This window comes from Cetorhinus maximus, chromosome 11 (assembly GCF_964194155.1).
Source record: "Cetorhinus maximus chromosome 11, sCetMax3.hap1.1, whole genome shotgun sequence".
In the NCBI taxonomy this organism is placed as follows: Eukaryota; Metazoa; Chordata; class Chondrichthyes; order Lamniformes; family Cetorhinidae; genus Cetorhinus; species Cetorhinus maximus.
The window spans coordinates 120591578-120616012 of NC_135889.1; the positions used below are offsets into that span (position 1 = coordinate 120591578).

Genomic DNA, 24435 nt, shown 5'->3' on the forward strand with positions numbered 1-24435 from the left:
GGTCCCAGAAGCAGCAGATGGGATGAATGGGCGTCTAATTAGTTATTGTTGGTTAAGGCTCATGGGGAGAACTCCCTCCTCTGGTTTGGGTTGTGCCATTGGATCTTTTCCATCTACCAGAAAATGCAGGCAAGGCCGTGGTTTAATGTATCATCTGAAACTTTGTCAAAAGAAAGAACTTGCATTTGTATAGTACCTTTTGTGACATCAGACATTCCAACATGCTTTGCAAACAATTAAGTGCTTTTGAAGTGTAGCCAGTATTGTAAGTGATTGGAGCGTGCACAGCAAGCTCCAACAAACTGCTAGTGACAAGATAATCATCTCATGTGATATTGATTGGAGGATAAATATTGGTCAGCTCCCCTGCTCTTCTCCAGAGGGATGGTCAATAAATGCTACCCTAGCCAGCGAAGCCCACACCCCTTGAATGAATTTTAAAAAACGGTGACATGGAATCTTCTGCCTACACTCGAGAGGCCAGACGAGGCATCTGTTTAACTTCTTGTCTGCAAACAGTTAAACAGTCGAGACGATGCAGCAGTATATCAGTACTACATTGGGAGTGTCAGCCAAGAATGTGCTCAGATTTCTAGAGTGGGACTTAACCCATGACCTCCAGCCACAAATGAAAGTGTTATCCACTGAGCAGTGGCTGACAAAAACATTGCATTTGACAGTCTATGCTATTGGAGTCATTTAAATAATGAGCATAATACCATTTCTGTTTTTTTCCTTCAGAACGGCTCACTGTGGGCAGAGCTGGAAAAGCTCAGGGACATCAGTAGCTTCATGTCCGAGGAAGGGATATTGAAAATTTTCCATGGACTCTGCGGCGCACTCAAAGCCATCCATGACAAGGGCTATGCGCACAGGTAAACCTCGGCCTCTTCATGCTGGTGGCCTGTGTACATTGGGGACATGTGTGTGCGTCTCAGCTATTTTACAACAAATAGCATTTTTGCATCATGAGATCATGGATCCAGGTCCCACTCCAGAACACGGAGCCCACAACTCAGGTTGAAACTTCCAGTGTAGTAATTTGTTTTTTTAATCATTCACAGAATGTGGGCTTCGTTGGCTGGGCCAGCATTTATTGCCCATCCATAGTTGCCCTTGAGAAGGTGGTATTGAGCTGTCTTCTTGAATAACTGCAGTCCATGTGGTGTAGGTACATCCACAGTGCATTAGGAAGGGAGTTCCAGGATCTTGACCCAGTGACAGTGAAGGAACGGCAATATATTTCCAAGTCAGGATGGTGAGTGACTTGGAGGGGAACTTCCAGGTGGTGGTATTCCCATCGATCTGCTGCCCTTGTCCTTCTAGATAGAGGTGGTCATGGGTTTGGAAGGTGCTGTCGAAGGAGCCTTGGTGAATTCCTGCAGTGCATCTTGTAGATGGTACACACTGCTGCTACTGTGTGTTGGTGGTGGAGGGAGTGAATGTTTGTGAATGTGGTGCCAGTCAAGCGGGCTGTTTTGCCCTGGACAGTGTCAATCTTCTTGAGTGTTGTGGGAGCTGCACTCATCCAGGCAATTGTGGAGTATTCCATTACACTCCTGACTTGTGCCTTGTAGATGGTGGACAGGTTTTGGGGAGTCAGGAGGTGAGTTACTTGTCGCAGGATTCCTAGCCTCTGACCTATTCTTGTATCCATAGTATTTATATGACTAGTCCAGTTCAGTTTCTGGTCAATGGTAACCCCCAGGATGATGAATACATCCTGTACTCACGGAGCTGTCATCTGCATATGAAATGTTAAACCAAGACAATGTCTTACACCCTCATGTAAGACATAAAAGATCCAAGACTCTCTTTCGAAGTGAGCGAGGGAGTTATGCCCGGTGTCCTGGTCGATTCAATTATCCCTCAACCAACATCACAAAAGTACATCATCTGGCCATTAACAAGTTGATGTTTGTGGGAGCTTGCTGTGTGCAAATTGGCTGCCGCATTTCCTACATTGCAACAGCGACTACACATCGAAAGTACTTTGTTGGCTGTAAAGTGCTTGTGGGCGTCCTGGGGTTGTGAAAGGCGCTGTAGAAATACAAGTTCTTTCATCAGTTATTTACTTTCAGGGATTTGAAACCCACCAATGTTCTCTTAGACGACAATGAGCAACCTGTGCTGATGGATCTAGGATCAATGAATAAGGCGAGGATCGAGGTGAAAGGGTCTCGAGAAGCCATGACAATCCAGGTAAATGTGGCAAGGGTGAAAGAAATTTTAAAAAATATAGATTTGGGAGAGGCAGAAAAACAAACAATTGTTTATTTTGTATTTTATGGTATAATCCAGCCCTTGTAAGTACAAACTGATTTCATAGATGGTCACAGCACAGAAGGAGGCATTCAGTCCATCATGCCACTGTTGGCACTTTGCATGAACTACTCAGTTAAGTCCCTACTTTTTCCCCATTACCCTGAAAATTGTGCCATCTCTCTAAACTGAAGCCAAAAATGATCAAACTTTGAAGTCAAACAATTCAGAGCAAAAAAAAAGTGAGGTTTCTAAAGTATGTTATGTAACATTAGCATTCTAGCTGATTATAATGAGAGGAATCTCATCCCCACGAAATAGTAATGTGAGGCATTGCTGATCTCCCTTTTCCATTGTCAGAAGCCTCATGTGACCAAAGCCTAAACTGTGACCATGTGGAAGCATCTGTGCACTTATGATGGATAAATCATTGCCAGGATTTGAGCCGAGGCGCTTTTGCTACCCAGAGCAGAACCAGATCAACTGAACCTTTGAGGATTTTAGAGGATCACTGGCGTGAAACAGAAACTAGGAGCAGGAATAGGACATTCGGCCCTTCGAGCCTGCTCTGCCATTCATTATGATCATGGCTGATTATCCAACTCAATAGCCTGCTCCCGCTTTCTCCCCATATATCTTTTAATCCCTTTCACCCCAAGAGCTATATCTAACTCCTTCTTGAAAACATACAATGTTTTGGCCTCAACTACTTTCTGTGGTAGCGAATTCCACAGGCTCACCACTCTCTGGGTGAAGAAATTTCTCCTTATCTCAGTCCTAAATGGTCTACCCCGTATCCTCAGACTGTGACCCCTGGTTCTGGACTCCCCCACCATCGGGAACATCCTTCCTGCATCTACCCTGTCTAGCCCTGTTAGAATTTTATAGGTTTCTGTGAGATCCCCCACCCTCATTCTTCTGAACTCCAGCGAATATAATCCTAACCGACTCAATCTCTCCTCATATGTCAGTCCCACCATCCCAGGAATCAGTCAGGTAAACCTTCACTGCTCTCCCTCTATAGCAAGTACATCCTTCCTCAGATAAGGAGACCAAAACTGCACACACTATTCCAGGCGTGGTCTCACCAAGGCCCTGTACAATTGCAGCAAGACATCCCTGTTCCTGTGCTCCAACCCTCTCGCTATGAAGGTCAACATACCATTTACCGCCTTTACCACCTGCTGCACCTGCATGCTTACCTTCAGCGACTGGTGAACCAGGACACCCAGGTCTCGTTGCACATTCCCCTCTCTCAATTTATAGCCATTCAGATAATAATCTGCCTTCCTGTTTTTGCTACCAAAGTGGATAACCTCACATTTATCCACATTATGCTGCATCTGCCATGCATTTGCCCACTCACTCAGCTTGTCCAAATCACAATGAAGCATCTCGACATCCTCCTCATAGCTCACCCTCCCACCCAGCTTTGTGTCATCTGCAAATGTGGAGACATTACATTTAGTTCCTTCATCTAAATCATTAATATATATTATGAATAACACGTCCCAGCACCGATCCCTGCGGTGCCCCACTAGTCACTGCCTGCCATTCGGAAAAAGACCAGTTTATTCCTACTCTTTGTTTCCTGTCTGCCAACCAGTTTTCTATCCATCTCAATACGCTACCCCCAATCCCATGAGCTTTAATTTTACACGCCAATCTCTTATGTGGGACTTTGTCGAAAGCCTTCTGAAAGTCCAAATAAACCACATCCACTGGCTCCCCCTCATCAACTCTACTAGTTACATCCTCGAAAAACTCCAGTAGATTTGTCCAGCATGATTTCCCTTTCATAAACCCAAGCTGACTCTGTCAGAATCTGCCAGTGAAGCATTGCACTAACACGGCAGCCACCTTCCCTTCTCACAATTTGTGTGTGATGTCAGATTATATAGTGTGATATAGTTAAGACTGTAGAAGACTGTGACATAACGCAAGAAAACAGTAAAGTTGCAGAATTGGTGTGTAATTGGCTAATTAATTTCAATATTGTTAAGCGAGACAGTGCGTTTTTGGTAGGCAGAATAAGGGGGTCACATACTACTAGGAACATAAAAGTCTAAATTTGGTATAGCAGACAGATCTAGGGTTACAGATACACAGATCACTAAAAGAGCAAACCAGGTTAATGAGACCACAAAAAAATCAAACAAAGCGAGAATTCAGAGGATCAGTGAGAGAAAGTCAGAATTCTGAGCAGAGAGCGGGGCCATAAATCAGCAAGAAACAGAATTCAGAGGAGCAGAGAGCGGGGCGAGACATCACTAGGGACGATGTGGCAAATTAAAAGGAAAAGGGCAAGGCAAGAGAGCAAGGTAGCAATAAGGGTAATGATAATCAGAGTGTAGCAGGAAGGGACAGAGTGCGCAAACAAGAGTGAATCATCGATAAGGCCAGAGTTTGCAAAAATAATAAAAAGACGGGTTAAAGGCTCTGTAGCTGAATGCCCGAGCATTCATAGCAACATAGATGAATTGTCAGCCCAAATAGAAATGAATATGTGTGACCTGATAACATTACAGAGACCACTGCAAGGTGACCAAAACTGGGACCTGAATATAGAAATCTACTTCATATTTTGGATGGACAGGAAGCTAGGAAAGGGTGGTGAAGATGACATTAGTACAATAGTAAGAGATGACTTTAGCTCTAAAGATCAAGAAGTAGAATCAGTTTGGATAGAGATAAGAAATAGCAAAGGGAAGAAGTCAATTGTGGGAGTAGTAATGACACTAAGGTGGGGCATACAGGAAGAATTGATGGGGGGGGCTAGTAAGAAAAGCACTGCAACAATCATGGGTGATTTTAATCCACATTTAGAATAGATGAATCCGATCAGCAAAGGTATCCCAGAAGTTGAGTTCATCCGTTTTTTGGACAGTTTCGTAGAGCAGTACGTTCTAGAGCCAACTAGAGAGGCTGCTGTTCTAGACCTGGTAGTGTGCAGTGAGGCAGGATTAATTAATGACCTCATAGTAAAAGAGCCTCTAGGTAGCAGGGATCATAACGTGATTGAATTTTGCATTCAGCTCAAGGAAGAGAAGAGTGGGTCACTGCCGCAGATTGAGGTATGTAGCATAGATGCATTTGAGGGAAACTAGATAAACACGTGAGGAATAAAGGAATAGAAAAATTTGCTGATGGAGTGAGATGAAGAAAGATGGGAGGAGGCCAGTGTTGAGCATGAAACATTGGCATGAACCTGTATATTCCATGTAACTCACCACTATGTTGATATTTAGTTGTTCTGTTCCAGGACTGGGCAGCTCAGCGTTGCACCATATCATACCGAGCTCCTGAGCTCTTCAGTGTTTCGAGCCACTGCATCATAGATGAGCGCACAGACATTTGGGTACGTAGATTAATTTGAATACTTGATTGTAAACCTAACCCAGTCATCGCCGGATTTAATTCTGAATGGATCTAAACCATAGTTGTGTTACCAGTTGTGTGATTTTGCTAGGTCAGTTGAAAACTGATTAAAAAGTTGCCGGTTAGCAATTTTTAAAAATATTCTTTCATTGGATATGGGCGTCGCTGGCTAGTCCTCCTCGAGAACTGAGTGGCTTGCTAGGCCATTTCAGAGGGCGTTTCAGAGTCAACCCCATTGCTGTGGTAGTCACAGACCAAGTAAGGATGGCAGATTTCCTTCTCTAAAGGATATTAGTGAATAAGGTAGGTATTTACGACAACGGTTTCATAATTAGACTTTCAATTCCAGATTTTATTTTTATTATTGAATTCAAATTTCATCTGCTGTGGTGAGATTCGAACCTGGGTATCTGGATTACTGGTCTAGTGATGATACCACTACGCCACCACCTCCCTGCTAGCGATTTGAAAGCCTGCCCTATATAAGGTGGCTGTGCATATAGTCATAGTACAAGCTCCACTGAGAATGGAAGGATTGGATAATTTCTTCATCAACCATGACCTCTCAGGAGTGAAACACTTCTACACATGAAGGATGATGGAAGTTTGATGCTCTCTTCCACAAGTGGCAATTGCTGATTGATAAACCTGATTACATAGGAATTCATTGGATATACGGCACAGAACAGGCTATTCAGCCCAACCAGTCCATGCTGGTGTTTATTCTCCAAGCCTCCTCCCATCTTTGCTCATCTAAATCTGTCATTGTAACCCTCCCTCATATGCTTGTCTAGTTTCCCCTTAAATGCATCTTTACCATTCACTTCAACCACACCCTGTGGGAGCGAGTTCCACATTCTCACCACTCTCTGGGTAAAGAAGCTTCTTCTGAATTCCCTATTGGATTTCTTGCTGACTATCGTATATTGATGGCCTCTAGTTATGCTCTTTCCCCACAAGAGGAAACATTCTCTCTGTATCCGCTCTATCAAAACCTTTCATAATTTTAAAAACTTCCATTAGGTCACTTTTCAATCCCCATTTTTTTCAAGAGAAGAGAAGCCCCCCAGCCTCTCAATTCTCCCCTGACACTGATGCCCACGCATTCTTGTATTATCCTAAATCTTCTCTCCACCCTCTCGAGTGCATTCATATCCTTTTTTATAATATGGCGATATGCTGGCAGTACTGGACGTGTGGTCTAACTAAGATTCCAATATAGGTTTAGCACAACTTCCCTATTTTTCAATTCTATGATGATTGATAGTACCTTTTGGTTAAAAAAAAAAATCTAAGGGATATGGGGCAAAGGCAGACGTGTGGAGTTGGGTTGCAGATCAACCATAAATAGGCTCCTCCTGTTCCTATGGCTGGAGACCGCACTGTTGTAAGTGACAAGGACTGAATTTGTGCACACAATTTGGATTATGTAACATGAGATGGAGAGCTATGGAAAGACTTCTTTGAGCCAAGGCCCTCCCTTTGAGCAGAGAGCACACGATGATGATGATGATGAACCATTATCTGTTCACTGCAATTTTCTAGTGAAAATGATCCTGCAATTTTTTATTTAGTTGCGGTCATGAGTTCTGTTTGCTATAGTTCATAGAGTTTCTGTCTGTTTGGACTCTGCTGTAAAATAGATTGTTTGCTGTTAGTAAGGCCGCAAGTCGTTCCCTGACTCCAACTCATTGGCTGATACAGTAGTGTTAGTACACAGTGGTGTAAGAACTGGTGGCATCATAGCTGAAGGGAGTAGCAGACAAGGCCAAGGAAGCAGGCCGCCCCAAATAGTTTATAGTTCCATACAACCCAGATTGAGTTGTAGGTGGTCAGAGTTGATTAACAGTCCAAGCTAATATTTGTTTGCATAATGTATCAGGAAGGTACTGGGCTACTTTCGCCATTGTCCCCTCCACACATCAAGTGCAAGTTGCCAGCTGATACGAAGTACGTAAAGTATGTGACTTTGATCCCATGGCATTGTCTCCATTCCATCTCCCTGGCGAATTTTGCCTCTGCGAATGCATGACCCATATTCCACTGTTCTCCAAAACCACAATATGGAAATGCAAGGTTGCTGGCCCATAGTCTACAATGTATATGGAACTGTTCCAGGGATGAGACACTACAATTAAGTGGAAAGACTGGAAAAGCTAGGGTTGTCCTCCGTAGAGCAGAGAAGGTTAAGAGGAGATTTGACAGAGGTGTTCAAAATTAGGAAGGATTTAGATAGAGTTAATAAAGAGAAACTGTTTTCACAGGCTGAAGGGTTGATAGGCACTAGGAAGTTCTGAGGAACAAAAGGACCTTGGCGTGTGTGTCCATAGACCTCTGAAGAGGGGCATGTTAGTGGGGTGGTAAAAAGAAGGCATATGGGACACTTGCCTTTATCAATCAAGGCATAGATTACAAAAGTAGGGAGGTCATGTTGGAGTTGTATAGAACCTTGGTGAGGCCACAGCTGGAGTACTGTGTGCAGTTCTGGTCACCACATTATAGGAAGAATGTGATTGCACTGGAGGGGGTGCAGAGGAGATTCACCGGGATGTTGCCTGGGATGAAACATTTAAGTTATGAAGAGAGGTTGGATAGACTTGGGTTGTTTTCGTTGGAGCAGTGAAGACTGAGGGGCGACCTGATCGAGGTGTACAAGATTATGAGGGGCATGGACATGGTGGATAGGGAGCAGCTGTTCCCCTTAGTTGAAGGGTCAGTCACAAGGGGGCATAAGTTCAAGATGAGGAGCAGGAGGTTTAGGGGGATGTGAGGAAAAACTTTTTTATCCAGAGGTTGATGACGGTCTGGAATGCGCTGCCTGGGAGGGTGGTGGAGGTGGGTTGCCTCACATCCTTTAAAAAGTACCTGGATGAGCACTTGGCACGTCATAACATTCAAGGCTATGGGCCAAGCGCTGGTAAATGGGATTAGGTAGGTAGGTCAGGTGTTTCTCACGTGTTGGTGCAGACTCGATGGGCCGTAAGGCCTCTTCTGCACTGTGATTCTGTGAAAACCAGAGGGCACAGATTTAAGGTGATTGGCAAAGGAGTCAGAGATAACATGAAGAGAAGCCTTTTTATACAGTGAATGGTTAGGCTTTTGAATGCACTGCCTGATGGGGTGGTGGAACAGATTTCAACTGTTACCTTTCAAAACAAATTGGACAAATACTTGGAGGAGAAAAAAATTGCAGGGTTATGGAGAAGGAGTGGGGGAGTGGGACTAACTGGATTGCTCTTTGAAAGAGCTGGCGCAGATGTGATGGGCTGAATGGCCTCCTGTGCTATAGTATTTTGTGATTCCATGTAGGCTAGGTTCACTCAGAGTTACTTAACTGCTATTGACTGATTTGTTTTCAATCCATGAGTTGTGTGCCTGTGCCATGATGTGTGTATGTTGGTTTCAGTTCCTGGCCTTTTGCACTGTGTTGCAGTGGCTGATTGATTTATTTTCAGTCCCTAGGCTGCGTGCTGTATGCTATGATGTTCCTGGAAGGACCATATGACAGCATCTTTCACAGGGGAGACTGTGTTGCCTTGGCCGTACAGAATGCAATAACCATTCCAGAAAATTGCAGGTAAGGACCAGTCGGAGATTGTTTTCGTGAGCATTTGCTTTTATAGGAAGAATGGTGACAGAAATGATTACACTCATAAAGATTTAGAATGTACAGTTTGAAAGGCTGAATGCCTAAACTGTTTTGAATTCCACTTCTCATCAGCTTTCTACCACATCTCTACTGAAGCTTATGTAATGTGCACCATAGGTTCATCGTACAGTAATTGTTTTGCAACTGTGTGTGTTGCAGTGTGTTTTGTACTATAGGCTCCAGCTGAAGATTGGACCAGCACACCTACCGTCTACCACAGTGTGCTACCCACTTAATGTACCAGTGCGCATTATCGAACTCTAACTGCATTTTACAGCTGCCATTTCCAATGGATTTCAGCAAAAGTATTATGGAACAAGTACAGTATATCCATACTTGTGGGATATCCATGCACTAACTAATTGGACAGTGAATGACTGATAGATTTTTTTTTTCTCCTTCCAAATGTGGGTTGTGTCAAGAGAGAGCATCAACACCAGGGCAAAGGGCAAGCAAACATCCGAAAAGGAAGGTGGAAACTGACCTTGCACAGTCACGCTATCCCATCTGTGACTCAATGGGAAGCGTTGCCAGCTCCTGAATCAGTAGATATTCAATTTAAGTCCTACTCCAGTGTCTTCACAATATATAGAATGACATCCCAGTGTAGCACTGTCAGTTGGATAAGATATTAAACTGAGGCAACATCTGTCCCCTCAGGTGGATGTAAAAGATCCCATGCCCACTATTTTGAAGCAACCAACATAACTTTAAAAAAAGCTCTAGATCATTTGGTCATTGTCTTATTGCTGTTTGTGGGAGCTTGCTGTCCACAAATTAGCTGCCACACTTCCTAAATTACAACAGTAACTAAACTTAAAAAGTACCTCATTGGCTGTGAAGCACTTTGGAACATTGAGAGAGTGAAAGGCAAATAAATGCAATTTCTTTATTTAAACTGAGCAGGCTGGTGCATCACTGTCCCCATTCAGCAGTAATACTAACTCCTGAGGTGGGAGACTGAAGTAGCGGTGAAAAAAATTCAGGCAAAGCTCTGAGCAAACCTCTCCCCAACTGTCCGAGGCAAGTGAGCCAGTTGTAGTTGACCATGGTTGCCCACAATCTCATTTATACCACAGAGCCACTGGTGGGTGCAAATCTATCACCACTGGTGGGCAAATGTATTCAGCAGAGAGCTGGCTGCATCTTTGCTGAAAGAAGTGATTAAAGACTCAGAATAAATGCAAAAAAACAAGAATAAACAAGTTTTGCTACAATTATGCAGGGCTTCGGTGAGACCACACCTGGAATAATGTGCACAGTTTTCGTCTCCATATGTAAGGAAGAATATACTTGTACTGGGGGCAGTGAAGGTTCACAAGATTGGCACCTGGGATGAGAGAGTTGTCCTATAATGAGCGGCTGAGTAAATTCGGTCTGTATTCTCTCTGGAGTTTAGAAGAGTGAGAGGCAATCTCATTGTAACATACAAGATTCTGACGGAGCTTGACAGGGTGGACACTGAGAGGTTGTTCCCCCGGCTGGGAAATCTACAACAAGGGGGTACGGTCTCAGGATAAGGGGGCGATTATTTAGAACTGAGATCAGAAGAAATTTCTTCACTCAAAGGGTTGTGAATCTTTGGAATTCTCTACCCCAGAGAGTTGTGGATGCTCCATCTTTGAATACATTACTGGGATAGACTGGGAAGGCTGGGATAGACAGATTTTTGGAGTCTCAGGGAATCCAGGATATGGGGAACAGGTGGGAAAGTGGAGTTGAAGTCCAAGATCAGCCATGATCATATTGAACAGTGGAGCAGGCTCAATGAGCCGTAAGGTCTATTCCTGCTGTATTTCTTATGTTCTTAATAGTGTGGTTTTTTTTTTTAAATTTGAAATGATAATTGGGGACAAAATTAATCGCCGCTTGGGGAAAAATGAGGGTTAATTAAGGAAAGCCAGGGTGGATTTGCTAAGTGGAAATCATGATTAACTAATTTGCTGGAGTTTTTTTGATGCGTAACAGAGAAGGTTGGTGAGGGTAATGTTATTGATGTAGTATACGTGGACTTCCAGAAGGCATTTGATAAAGTGCCGCACAACAGACTTGTTGGCAAATTTATAGCTCATGGAATAAAAGGGACAGTAACAACGTGGATGCGAAATTGGTTGAGCAACAAGAGAGTGAGTGGTGGTTAATGGATGTTTTTTTTGGACTGGAGAAAGGTTTGTAGTTGAGTTCCCCAGGTGTCGGTGTTGCGACCCTTGCTCTTCCTGATATGTAATTATATATATAAATGACCTAGACCTTGGTGCACAGGGTACAATTTCAAAATTTGCAGATAATATAAAACTTGGAACTGTGAGGAAGATGTGTAGAACTTCAAAAGGACATGGACAGGTTGGTGGAATGGGTGGAAAATGGCAGATGAAATTTAACACCGAGAAGTGTGAAGTGACTCATTTTGGTAGGAAAATCACAGAGAGACAATATAAAACAAAGGGTACAATTCTAAAGGGGGTGCAGGAGCAGAGGAACCTATGTCTATATGTGCATAAATCATTGAAGATTATAAAGCATACAGCATCCTAGGCTTTATTAATAGGGGCATAAGAGGAGCATAAAAGCAAGGAAGTTATGTTAAAATAAAAGCAAAATACTATGGATACTGGAGATCTGAAATAAAAACAGACAATGCTGGAAAAACTCAGCAGGTCTGGCAGCATCTGTGGAGAGAGAACCAGTTTTGAGTCTAATATGACTCGTCTTCAGAACTGGAGAAAGGTAGAAAGTGACGGCTTTTGTGCTATTATGAAGTTATGTTAAACTTGAAGTGAACACTAGTTTAGTCTCAACTGGAGTGTTGCACTAAAATTTAAGAAGGATTTGAAGGCATTGGAGAGAGTGCAGAAAAGATTCATGAGAATGATCCCAGGGATGAGGAACTTCAGTTATGTAGAAAGATTGGGGAAGTCAGGGACTGTTTTCCTTGGAGAAGGAAAGAATGAGAAGAGATTTGAGAGAGGTATTCAAAATCTGGACAGAATAGGTCAGGAAAAATGTTCCCATTGGTGGAAGGATCGAGAACCAGAAGGCACAAATTTAAAATAGCTAACAAAAGAAGCAATGCTGACATGAGGAAAACCTTCTCTCACAGTGAGTGGTTAGGATCTGGAATGCATTACCTGAGAGTGCAGTGGAGCAGGTTCAGTCACGTTCAAGAGGTTATCTGAAAAGGAAGAATATACTGGGAGGTGGCAAGGGTGTGGCACAAGGCAGATTGCCCTAGCCAGCACAGACACGATGGGCTAAATGGCCTCCTTCTGCACTGTAAATCATTCTGTGATCTAGGACTGATCATTGCAATGGAGTTTTCCAGTCCTAAAACTAGATCTGCTCCTCTAAAATATTTTAATATTTTGGGTGACCTAATAGAGGTCATTAAAATTATTAAAGGTAGTTAGGGTAGACATAGAGAAGATGATTTAATTTGTGGGGGAGTCCAAAACTAGGGGCAATAAACATAAGATGGCCATTAATAATTCCAATAGGAAATTCAGGAGAAAATTCTTTACCCAGCGAGTGGCAAGAATGTGGAACTCACTACCACAGGGAATGGTTAAGGTGAAAAACATAGATGCATTTAAGGGGAAGCTAGATGAGTACATGAGAGAGAAAGGGATAGAAGGAAATGGTGATTAGGTTAGATGAGTTAGAGATGGAGCCTATTTCTGTACGGTAAATTCTATGCAAGGTATGTTTTTGTGTGCCATTTTTGTTGTGAACTGAATTCTCCATTGCTCCTTTATATTGTAGGTACACTCAGGCCCTGCAACATCTGCTAACCTCTACAATGGTTACTAACCCCCAAGAGAGACCAAATATTACGTGGGTGTTGAATCAGACTGAACAACTGCTGCCGATAGAAGTCGTCCAGGAGACTAAATCGATCTGATCTTGGCAGCATAAACAGGAGTGGCTCGATCTCTCCCTGGGAGCACCTCAAGCTTATCGGTTGTCAGACCTTGACATTGTTGCGCAAAAAAACATATAAAATCCTAACGTCAGCAACTCTGGCAGTGGGACAGAATGGGACCTCATTTTTTTCATTTTGTTCCTAGATCTTATGTGCTTGATCTTTTTTAAGTTGGAGGACGGGGGAGAAAGAATTGCACATTTTTCCTCTTTCCAAAGGCAATCGGCTGCTCGTTTTACTCCATTATCTCTTCCTGTGCTTTCTCATGTTCATGCATTTGAATCAATCTTTACCCACCAAACCCAGAGGCACCTTCTCTCTTATGTTGTGCTCTGTGAAGAACCTTGGAAAATCCTGGGTAGTTTTACTTGTTTGAGGCAAAGGAGGAGGGATGTTGTCTGGTAAGTTGTTCCTGGGCCATGTCCTGAGTTTATTTTAACGAGAGTGGTGATTGCCAGTGCCTGAAGTGATCAGTGTTCACCTCCTGCCTTCAGTCTGATAGGAAATGTCTTGTCAATCATCTTCCTCTGTAAGGAAGCCTAATCCAAATCTCAGTAACCAAGTGGTAGTGGATAGCCATGATTCATCACTTGTGTTCCAGTTTGCGCTGAACATCTGGTATTGTATGGCATGATCTTGGCTGTATTTGGTGACTGGCAAGAATGGAGATTATTGAGTAATTCCCCCGTCAGTGTTTGCTGTAAATGCCTGGGGTTGATTTTACGCCAATAATTCAGTATCTGTCCTCCATTCACTGCACTGTGCTGGACAACTAATCCCACACTGCCCGGGAGACTCTGTATCCTGTAGCATCAGTCAGGAAATCATAGAGACTCTGAGGACCTGCCCCTGCTCCAAATCGTTAGTACTCACTCTGCATGTTCTTTTGCTCTGCATCATCTCCAGCTTTGCTGTATAGGGCTGCCGAATTGACAAAGTGCAGGTGGAGAGGTAGCCTTGTGCTGCTAACCTGCACATTGACCACAGAAAGGGCATTGGATTTTTAAGGGATAAGTCCTGTGCAGCCACCTGTTCTGCCATTTCCATGTGTGTAATTGAGGACTACCTTGATAATCATAAAAAAAATTTCAGCAGCTTGCGCAGAAATCTTTTTAACCTGTCCCATGCACTCCCCCCACCCCCACCCCGCAGCTTGCAATGCTTTTAAAATATGCCATTCACACTGCATGTTGGACAGCGGATTGATTTTAATTAGAGCGTTGTACCTCACTGATGCTTGTTTGGGGATTGTCAGGGAAGTGGGTTCTCCCTGACTATCCTTTCCAGTGTTATTCCTGTGAAATTGTCCAGTGACACACATGGTTGAACATTCCGCAGTTCCATATAAAGTCTGGTTACCTCCCTTTTTACCTTACCCCACCCCAGAAACGATAGAGTACCTTGCTTCTATTGAGGACCAAAGTAGTGCAAGAATATTTGTTTGTTGACTGATCAAACTGAAATCGACCCAGGCTGAGCAAACTGCTAAGATGCCCTAAAACCGCCCCCACCCACCATTCTTTCCCCCCCCCACCAATCAGACAAACAGGGATGTGAAACAGCAGACCAGAAACAAACCAAATAAATGTTTTCTTCAGCGTCTCGTTGCCCTTCAGGGAATTATCGACTCCTGTTCCATCTCTGTGGCCATTCCTTTCTGTGTCAGCTCATTAAGACCCCTGCTGCTTCCCAAGCACCTAACTGTGCCTCTTCAAAATGGACTATCTTTATTTGGAAAGAAAAATCAAACTGTCCAATCACTAGCTTGTCACGTGAAGCTTCCTGCTCACTTCTGCAAATGAAAGTGTGAACTCAGGAGACCTCTTTGTTTCAGTTCCTGGTCAGAACGCCGGTCTCATGCAATACCGGCCGGAGATAACAAGTGTCTACTTTCCACTCCTCTAACCCTCGCAATTGTAGCAATTCTAAGCCACAATATTTGTGGTGAATCTACAGAAAATGGCATCTGAAATTATTTTAAAAGGGGGTAAAGAGACTCGATTGATTCCTGGGCTCAATTTTTTTTTTCAGTTTTTCTAACTAGTAAAGCTAGAATTGGATAATTAATTTGTTCCCCCTTCACCCAACCTCCAACACTGCAAAATAAAATTAGTAATGTACATTAGATAGGAATTTTGTTCAGATGCTGATCACTTCTATTCTTCTTATTATTTATAACACAAAACAAAGTACTACAAATGCTGGAAACCTGAAATTTAAGACAAAGTAAAATGCTGGAACAAGAGTGGAGAGAGAAACGAGTTAGCTTTTCAGGTTGATGACCGTTCATCAGAGCTCAGAAGTGTTAGAGGTCGTTTAAGCAAGTACTGAGACAGACAATAGAGGGGGAAGGTAAAGAATAAAGGGAAAAGAGGAGCGATAGAGTGGATATTATTTTTAACCTACATCATAGAATAGTACAGCACAGAAGGAGGCCATTTAGCCCATTGAATCCCTGTCAGCTCTTTCGAAGAGCAGCCCAGTAAGTCCCACACTCCTTTTTCCCCACAACCCTGTAATTTTTCCTCCTCCAAGTATTTATCCAGTTCCCTTTTGAAGGCTGCTTTTTGAACCTGTTTACCAGTCACCTTAAATCTGTGCCCTCAGGTTATTAACCCTTCAGATATTATAAACGGTTTTTCTTTACTTAACACCCCCTAAACCCTTCATGATATTAAACTCCTCTATCAAATTGCCTCTTGGCCTTCTCTGCTTTAAGAAGGACAACAACCCCCAGAATATTGTGAAGATAAAAAGGGAAAACTTGATTGCTGAAGTCCAAGCAGAATGCTGGGTGAACAGCAAAGCTATCGGAGACTGGTCAGCATTTGAGATTTGACCCAGCAAAGTCCCACCCACTTTTTATTAGACTTTCTCTTGATCTGTGGAGTTGGGAGGGGGCGGGAGAGGGAGTGGAATTAATTGGATAAGTCTACCAAAGAGCTGGCACAGGCACGATGGGCTGAATGGCCTCCTTTTCTCTGATAAGTGCTGTGGAAGGTGGTACATACATTCGTGGTTATTTAGCAATATTACAATAGAACATTTTTAGAAACCTGTTCGTAAATCAAAAGCACCTGTGAATAGGGAAAGGTGAAAGATCCAGAGAGAGAGAGAACAAGGGTATGTGTGCTGTTAAATTGCTTTATATTTTCACTTTAACTTTCTGCTTTTCCTTTGTGAGGCTAGAATCCGACCACAAGAGAAAGGCCTGTGCAATATTACAACATTCAGTGCAGTTATTTATCAAGAATATATATTTTTAAACATGCTGCCATATGTCTAGTAAAGTACAGCCCAACAGTCTTCTCCCATTTGTTTGTATCTGTTGCATTTTGCTCTGCACAAAATGACCACCACATTTGCTTATATAACACTGCCTCTAATTTATTGTAGGAAACACTTGAGATATAAGGCGCAATATAAATTCTCTAGTTTCAGGTACATCCAGGTTTGATCATCGTAAGTTCCCCATATTAGTTTGCTTCTAATTTCACTCATGGTCGCAACCTTAACTTCCCTTAAACTGATTAACTTGATGCAACATTGATGAACATCTGTATAGGACTTTGGTCTCACTCTGTAGTTTATGCTCCCATCCAACCCACAGACGCCTTGTGCTTTATTGCACAGTTCCACCTATGTTATGTATAACTTTATGTATCCAATCGCTGTAGTCCAGCTATTGGGTTATGTGCATGTTTTAAAGATACAACAAATAGCTTTAAATTGCCTGTTTAGCTCTGTGTGATGTTTTGACCCTTCCCTGTATCTTTTGTCGATCCTGCCCGCATCATGTTTTAAAAGCATGAACCATGTTGTCAGGTGAAGTGCAGGCAAAGTGAGATGACATGATGACAGTGAATTAGAGATCCACACTGAAAAGCAGAATTACAGTTGGCATACGCAGCAGGTTGTTCAGAAAGCACCTGGTCGAGCATTCGCGGAACATTCCGACCAAAACGTTTCTGCTTTTACATGCTTGCTAGATTTGCTGTGTGAGTTATTGAACGAAGACACTGAGGCGTGTTACTGGTGTATGTGTGTGTGCAGTGTCTATGTATCTGGACCTTTGTCCAGAATTACTTTCTCCTCAGGTTTTAACTCATTTAAAAGAAAAGAGAAAACAAACGTGATAAACGTTTGTACATCGGTGTCCCATAATTTGGTGGCTGTTGTGCTTTACAGTGAACTGCTAAGCAAATGTGTTTTACCTCAACTTAGGAAATGAAAGGCTGAATTGTTGGAAAAACTCCAAGGTGTAACATGTAGATTTTGGATTCACCGATGTCTCTTTCACAAAGGCTGTGATTTTTCTTTTAACCTGTTGTATCATAAACTTAACTGGATCTATTGTGACTTATCGCACAATCTTCTGGATTTGAGAATATAAATATCTCACCTGTGATAGATTGATATTACAAAGGGGCCTTTGCTGAGCCAGAGCGCTGAGAATAGCCCCCTGTGTCTTGGTACTTTGAAAGTGATCGGTAATCAGTTTTTCCTCCCAGGTCTTGGGATAAGAGCGTGATTATGACACCCAATCCCCGCCTCTTTATCCCCTCCCTTCCCTTTATGGCGACCTTACCATTACCTCCCTCACTGCATAGCAGACCAATTATGTAATCCTTGTCCTCGAGCAGGACAGATTAAACGTTTGTTTCCTTTTTACAGTGTGTATGTTTAGTGCAATAACTCAAAATTCTCTGCATCCTTGAAACCACTCTGCATCCATTAGCAACCAGAGTGGGTTTAGCGTCGGCACCATTTAACTTGAATCCACAGGACTGTTGGAGATTGCATTTCTGAAACAGATTAGATTTTTGAATATTGATGATAAAAGAGACTTGTTGAAGCTTTTCATCTTGCCCTCATCAGGAATCTTGGCAAGAATATAAGGGAGAACAATCTAAGGGGAAAACAACAATTTATACTCTAAGAGAATGCTTATTGGTTGGCAAGTGGACTCTGGTTGAGACATTGCCATGGAGAATGTACCAATTGATGGTGACTGCCAGTTAACTGCCAAGCATTATTTGAAATTTAAACCAGGCAGCTTGACCTTGATTGCTCAAGGCATTGCCCTGAAGAATGAGTCAGCAATGGCTGTCTCTTATTTTGATCAGAGTCCACTTGCCAACCAATCAACACACTCTTCTCATACAGTATAAATTGTTGTTTTCCCCTTATATTGGTATTCTTGCCAAGTGTCCTGATGAGTGCAAGACAAAAAAGCTTTGACATGTCTTTCTTCAGCAATACCCAAGTTCTGTACTACCAAATGACTATTAATATGATTTGTCAAGTCTGTTTTAGTCCTTAAAGTTTATTTAAATTATAGTTCCTGTATTTCATTTTAGAGATCTGGAGAATTTAAACAAAATATTGATTTTTGCACTTTATTCAGTACTATGTGGTTTTTTTTATTCAGTGAAAGTAGGTGGCATTACTAGGAAGAGAAACCACCTGTTTGTGTCCTTATAGATTAACCTTCCCTGTTGCACAGTGGAAAACGATACAGTAAACTCCGGTAAGCCAGCATAGTCAAGATGTTGAAGATGAAATTGTTGGAAAAAAACCCATCTGGTTCAGTAAAAACCTTAGGGAAGGAAATCGGCAGTCTTTACCTGGCCTGGCCTACATGTGACTCCAGACCCACAGCAATGTGGTCGACTCTTAACTGTCCTCTGAAATGGTCTAGCAAACCACTCAGTTCAAGGGAAATTAGGGATGGACAACAAATGGCTGGCCTTGCCAGGGACAGCCCATAAAAGAATAAAGACAAATAAATGATTGGGGGGGTGTTAATAGGGTAGATAGAGAGAAAATATTTCCTCTGGTGATGGGAATCCCAGAGCAAGGGTTCAGAACTTTAAAATTAGAGCCAGCCCTTTCAGAAGTGATGTCAGGAAGCAACTTCTTCACACACAGTCATAAAAATCTAGAACTCTTTCCCCCACCTAAAAAAAAACAGTTGCTCAGGTCAATTGAAAATTTTGCAACTGAGATTGACAGATTTTTGTTGGATAAGAGTATTAAGGGTTACAGAACTAAGGTGACAAGATGGAATTAAAATACAAAACGGCCGTGATCTAATTGAATGGCAGATTGAGCTCAAAGGGCCTGCACGTTCCTAAGCCTTATACTTGTTTAAATCACAGGTTTTCATGCAAGATTGATTTTTTTTTAAAAAGGCTGCCATCACACTGCCACTTAGTAGAAACCACATTAATGCCAGTACATCTCTGGAGTAACAACATTTTATAAAGCACTATTAAAATAACAAAACACCCCAAGGTGTTTCACAGAAGCGTTATCAGATAGCAATTGACATCGAGTCACTTTAGGTGATATTGGGATGGTCAAAGAGAGAGGTTTTAAGGGACACCTTGAATGAAGAGCAAGGCAGAGAGGTGTAGGGAGAGAATTCCAACATTTGGGGCCTAGACAGCTGAAGGCAGCCTGGCAGTGGTGGGGCAAAGGATCTGGGGTTGATGCACCAGAGGCCAGCAATCGGTTTCCTTGGTGTACTAGAGTTGTGAGAGTGAAACTGGGGATGATCAAAGTCAAAGGCTGGGTTGCAGGCTGCAGTATAATCTCCATTTCTTGAACATTTGATTGTATACTAGGGTGTCGAATGCTCTGGGGTGATGTGTAGAACCGTTGGAAGCAACAGTAGGATGCACCTGTTGGCTTCTATCAGTGTATCAATACTACCCATGTTTCCTTTGACCTGGGACTATGTTTGGAATCTCTAACCTATTGAAGACAGCAGGTGGCACTAGGAGGCTAAGTTCCCTGAGGGTAGTTTAGTTCCCAGGTACAAAGCAGAGGGGAAAAGGTGGAGAGACTTGCTATTAGGTCTCTTCTGGTTTTCAGATGCCCATCTACCCTATAAAAGTTGTATTCATTGAAAAATATTTCTCCCACCTGTACTGCCCATGTTTCTCTTTCCTTTTCTCTCACCCGAGTCCCAAATTTGTGCAGTCTCTCAGGCCTGCAACCAGTCCTGGGACCACCCCGATGAGTTCCTGCCACAGCCCATCTCTCAATCTTCAGCCATCTGTGCACTGCTGCCCTTGTCTTGCTAATCTCCTTGGCTCTGCTCACTCTGGTTTCTGTTTACCCCCTGTCTCATGTTCCACAGCTGTTCCCAGGCCTCCCAATTTGCTCTACTTTCAGCTACTTACTCCTGTGGCTGCCCTGCAATCGCTTCCAGGCTTTCTGCTGTGAAAACTTCGGCTACTCTTCTGTGCTGCGAGTATGGCTTGTGCTGCTTCTGTGGCTTGTGTGTTAGCACACACCTCCAAGTCAAAAGCTCATGGGTTTGAGTGCCACTGCAGAAACATAAGTGCAAAATCTAGGCTGACGCTCAGCGTAGTACTGAGGGAGCACTACACTACCAGACATGTCATATTTTAAAACAAAAACAGAATTACCTGGAAAAACTCAGCAGGTCTGGCAGCATCGGCGGAGAAGAAAAGAGTTGACGTTTCGAGTCCTCATGACCCTTCAGCAGAACTTCAGTTCTGCTGAAGGGTCATGAGGACTCAAAACGTCAACTCTTTTCTTCTCCGCCGATGCTGCCAGACCTGCTGAGTATTTCCAGGTAATTCTGTTTTTGTTTTGGATTTCCAGCGTCCGCAGTAGTTTTTTGTTTTTATGTCATATTTTAAGTTGAGATGTTAAACCAAGACCTCCTTTAGCCAGTATCACCACTATTAACAACCCTTTGACCTTTTGTTTATGACATCTTTTGCAATCTCTCCTTTGTCTCCACCTATCACTGGCCCTCTATCCAGCTTCACCTGTTTCCCCGCCGCCCCCCACCCCCCCCCCCCCCCCCCCCCCCCCACCCCTTAAACAGTATATATTTCACCACATTTCTACTTCTCTTTAGTTCTGAAGAAGAGTCATATGGACTCGAAACGTTAACTCTGTCTTTCTCTCCACAGATCCTGTCAGACCTGAGTTTTTCCAGCATTTTTTGTTTCAGATTTCCAGCATCTGCAGTATTTTGCATTTACCCCAGTCTGCCCTCTAGGGTGGATGTAGAAAATTCTACGCCCGCTATTTTGATGAAGAACATGGGAATTCTAGCTGGTGCCCTGGCCAATATTAACCCTTCAAACAGCAGCAGAAACGTTACCTGACGGTTAGAACATTGCTGTTTGCGGGATCTTGCTGTGTGCAACAGTGACTGCATTTCAAAAGTATTTCATTGGCTGTAGAGTGGTGTTCTGAAATTGGGAAAGGTGCTATATTGCAAGTTTCTTTCCTCTTTTTCCTGAGCCTCTGACAATCTCAGTCTCAGCCTATCAAAACCTTTAATCATCTTAAGCCCCTCAATTAGACCATCTCTAATTTTCTATAATTAAGAGACTACAAGCCTAGTCTGTGCAATCTGTCCTCATAATTAAACTTTTTTTTTTTAGTTCTGGTATCATCCTGTTAAGGTGCTGGCCCTTGCTGAGTTAGGGTTCCAAAGGTGTTGGCTTCCCTCTTGTGACCTCGTCCAAATGAAACCCGCATAACAAACCTTTGATGTTGTTTCTGTTTGATTATCTCGTCCGTTTCACAGACGTCCATCAGGGAGGGATCTACAATTTTACCCAGTCTGACCAACATCGGATTTCACTGTGCAATTGGCCCTTTAGCACCCTCGGGACAATTGGGAATGGTAGGAAATATTAATCTTGTCCATATCACCAACGTCCAACAGCAAAAAAAAAAAATTCTGCTTAAGCTGGAAACTGAAGTTTAGAACATTGCCATCTCTGTAGCTCAGCACACGGGGTTTAAATGTTGAAACATTAAATGTATGTTTATTTTTCCCTGCTGGTCCTGAACGTGTGGCAAAAACTTGTCAGAGAGAAAAAGCGTGGGCCACAAATATAAGACCGTTTTGCGGAACACCTGCAGTCTGTCCGCAAGAAAGACCCAAACCTCCCTGTCGCTTGCCATTTTAACACTCCACCCTGTTCTCTTGCCCACATGTCTGTCCTTGGCTTGCTGTATTGTTCCAGTGAAGCCCAACGCAAACTGGAGGAACAGCACCTCATCTTCCGACTAGGCACTTTACAGCCTTCCGGGCTGAATATTGAATTCAACAACTTTAGATCTTAAACTCCCCATCCTCACCCCGCTTTTTTTCCAATAATTTATATAGATTCTTCTTTCCCCACCTATTTCCATTATTTTTAAATCTAAAACTAAAACCTTGTTAGTCTTTCCACCCCACCCCCACTAGAGCTGTACTTTGAATATCCTGTCTTCCATTCTTAATTAGCACTTTTCTTAGACAAATATCACCACCTTCAACACCTCTTTGACCCTTTTGTCTGTGACATCTTTTGATTATCTGCTCATCTCCACAATCACCACACCCTCAATGTCTCTCTTCCCCACCCCCCTCCCCCCACCCACCTTAAACCAGTTTATATTTCTCCCTTCTTCTAACTATGCTTCAGTTCTGCCGAAGGGCCATGAAGGCTCGAAACGTTAACTGATTTCTTCTCCGCCGATGCTGCCAGACCTGCTGAGTTTTTCCAGGTAATTCTGTTTTTGTTTTGGATTTCCAGCATCCGCAGTAGCTTTTAGCTTTTTGTTTTTAAGATAATTTCTCGTCAATTTAGATGACAGGAAGCAAGGAAATGCCCTTGCTCAGGGGGCATTTAAGAGTCAACCACGTTGCTGTGGATCTGGAGTTATATGTAGGCCAGACCAGGCAAGGACGGCAGATTTCCTTCCTTGAAGGGTATTAGTGAACCAGATGGATTTTTACGACAGTCGACAATGGTTTCATGGTCATCATCAGACTTTTAATTCCCGATTTTTATTGAATTCAGATTTCACCACCTGCTGTGGCGGGATTTGAACCCAGGTCCCCAGAGCATTACCCTGGGTCTCTGGCGCATTAGTCAGTGACAATACCACTACCTCCCATTCTCAAACCGCTGCAGTCCATGTGGTGTAGGTACACCCACAGTGCTGTTAGGGAGGGAGTTCCAGGATTTTGATCCAGCGACAGTGAAGGAACGGCAATATATTTCCAGGTCAGTATGGTGAATGGCTTGGAGGGGAACTTCCAGGTGGCGGTTCTCCCATGCATCTGCTGCCCTTGTCCTTCTAGATGGAAGTGGTCGTGGGTTTGGCAGGTGCTGTCTAAGGAACCTTGGTTAGTTCCTTCAGTGCATCTTCTAGATGGCACGCACTGCTGCCACTGTGCATCGGTGGTGGAGGGAGGGAATGTTTGCGGATGACATGCCAATAAAGAAGGCTGCTTTGTCCTGGATGATGTCGAGCTTCTTGAGTGTTGTTGGAGCTGCACTCATCCAGGCAAGTGGAGAGTATTCCATCGCACTACTGACTAGTGCCTTGTAAATGGTGGACAGGCTTTGGGGAGTCAGAAGGTGAGATACTCGCTGCAGGATTCCCAGCCTCTGACCGTCTCTTTTAGCCACAGTGTGTATATATAGCTAGTCCAGTTCAGTTTCTGGTCAATGGTAACCCCCAGGATGTTGATAGTGGGGGGATTCTGTGATGTTAATGCCATTGAATGTCAAGAGGTAATGGTTGGATTCTCTCTTGTTGGAGATGGTCATTGCCCAGCACTTGTGTGGCGCAAATGTTACTTGCCTCTTAGCCCAAGCCTGGATATTGTCCAGGTCTTGCTGCATTTGGACATGGACTGCTTCAGTATCTGAGGAGTCGTGAATGGTGTTGGACATTGTGCAATCATCAGCGAACATCCCCACTTCTGACCTTATGAAAGAAGGAAGGTCATTGATGAAGTAGATGAAGATGGGTGGGTCTAATTACTGTTGAGGTGATGGCGACAACTGAATGACTTTCCAGAATATTTCAGAGGGCATTAAGAGTGAAGCATGTTACTGTGGGTCTGGAGTCACGTGGTAGGCCAGAGCAGGTAAAGAGATTTTTGTTCCTAAAAAAAGTCAAAAATCAGTTAGGCTTTTATGACAAGCCAGCAATTTCATGGTCACCATTACTGAAACTAGCCTTTCATTCAAGATTTATTTAATGAACTGAATGTAAATTCCACAGCTACCTTAGTGGATTTGAGCTCTCATTTCTGAATCATTAGTCCAGGCCTCTGGATGACTTGTTCTGTTACACACCCACTATGGAACCATACCTGACAGCATGAGAGTAGTGAGAATGTGGAAGTCGTTACCACAAGAAACAGTTGAGACAAATGGCATGGATA

The 24435-nt window shown here is 43.1% G+C and overlaps 2 protein-coding genes across 3 annotated transcripts in view; both read left to right on the forward strand.

Annotated features, from left to right (window-relative positions):
- Window positions 1–13327, forward strand: part of stk16 (serine/threonine kinase 16) — a 31192-nt gene extending 17865 nt beyond the window's left edge. For both annotated transcript variants that reach the window (XM_078552660.1, XM_078552661.1), the window contains exons 4-8: window positions 742–875; window positions 2082–2202; window positions 5525–5620; window positions 9096–9217; window positions 13049–13327. In XM_078552660.1, the coding sequence (XP_078408786.1) occupies window positions 742–875; window positions 2082–2202; window positions 5525–5620; window positions 9096–9217; window positions 13049–13187 (612 nt within the window). In that variant the 3' untranslated portion in view covers window positions 13188–13327. The remainder of the gene's footprint in view (window positions 1–741; window positions 876–2081; window positions 2203–5524; window positions 5621–9095; window positions 9218–13048) is intronic.
- LOC144686882 (tubulin alpha-1D chain) overlaps window positions 1–24435 on the forward strand; it is a 917839-nt gene that overhangs the window by 720269 nt on the left and 173135 nt on the right. The window lies entirely within an intron of this gene.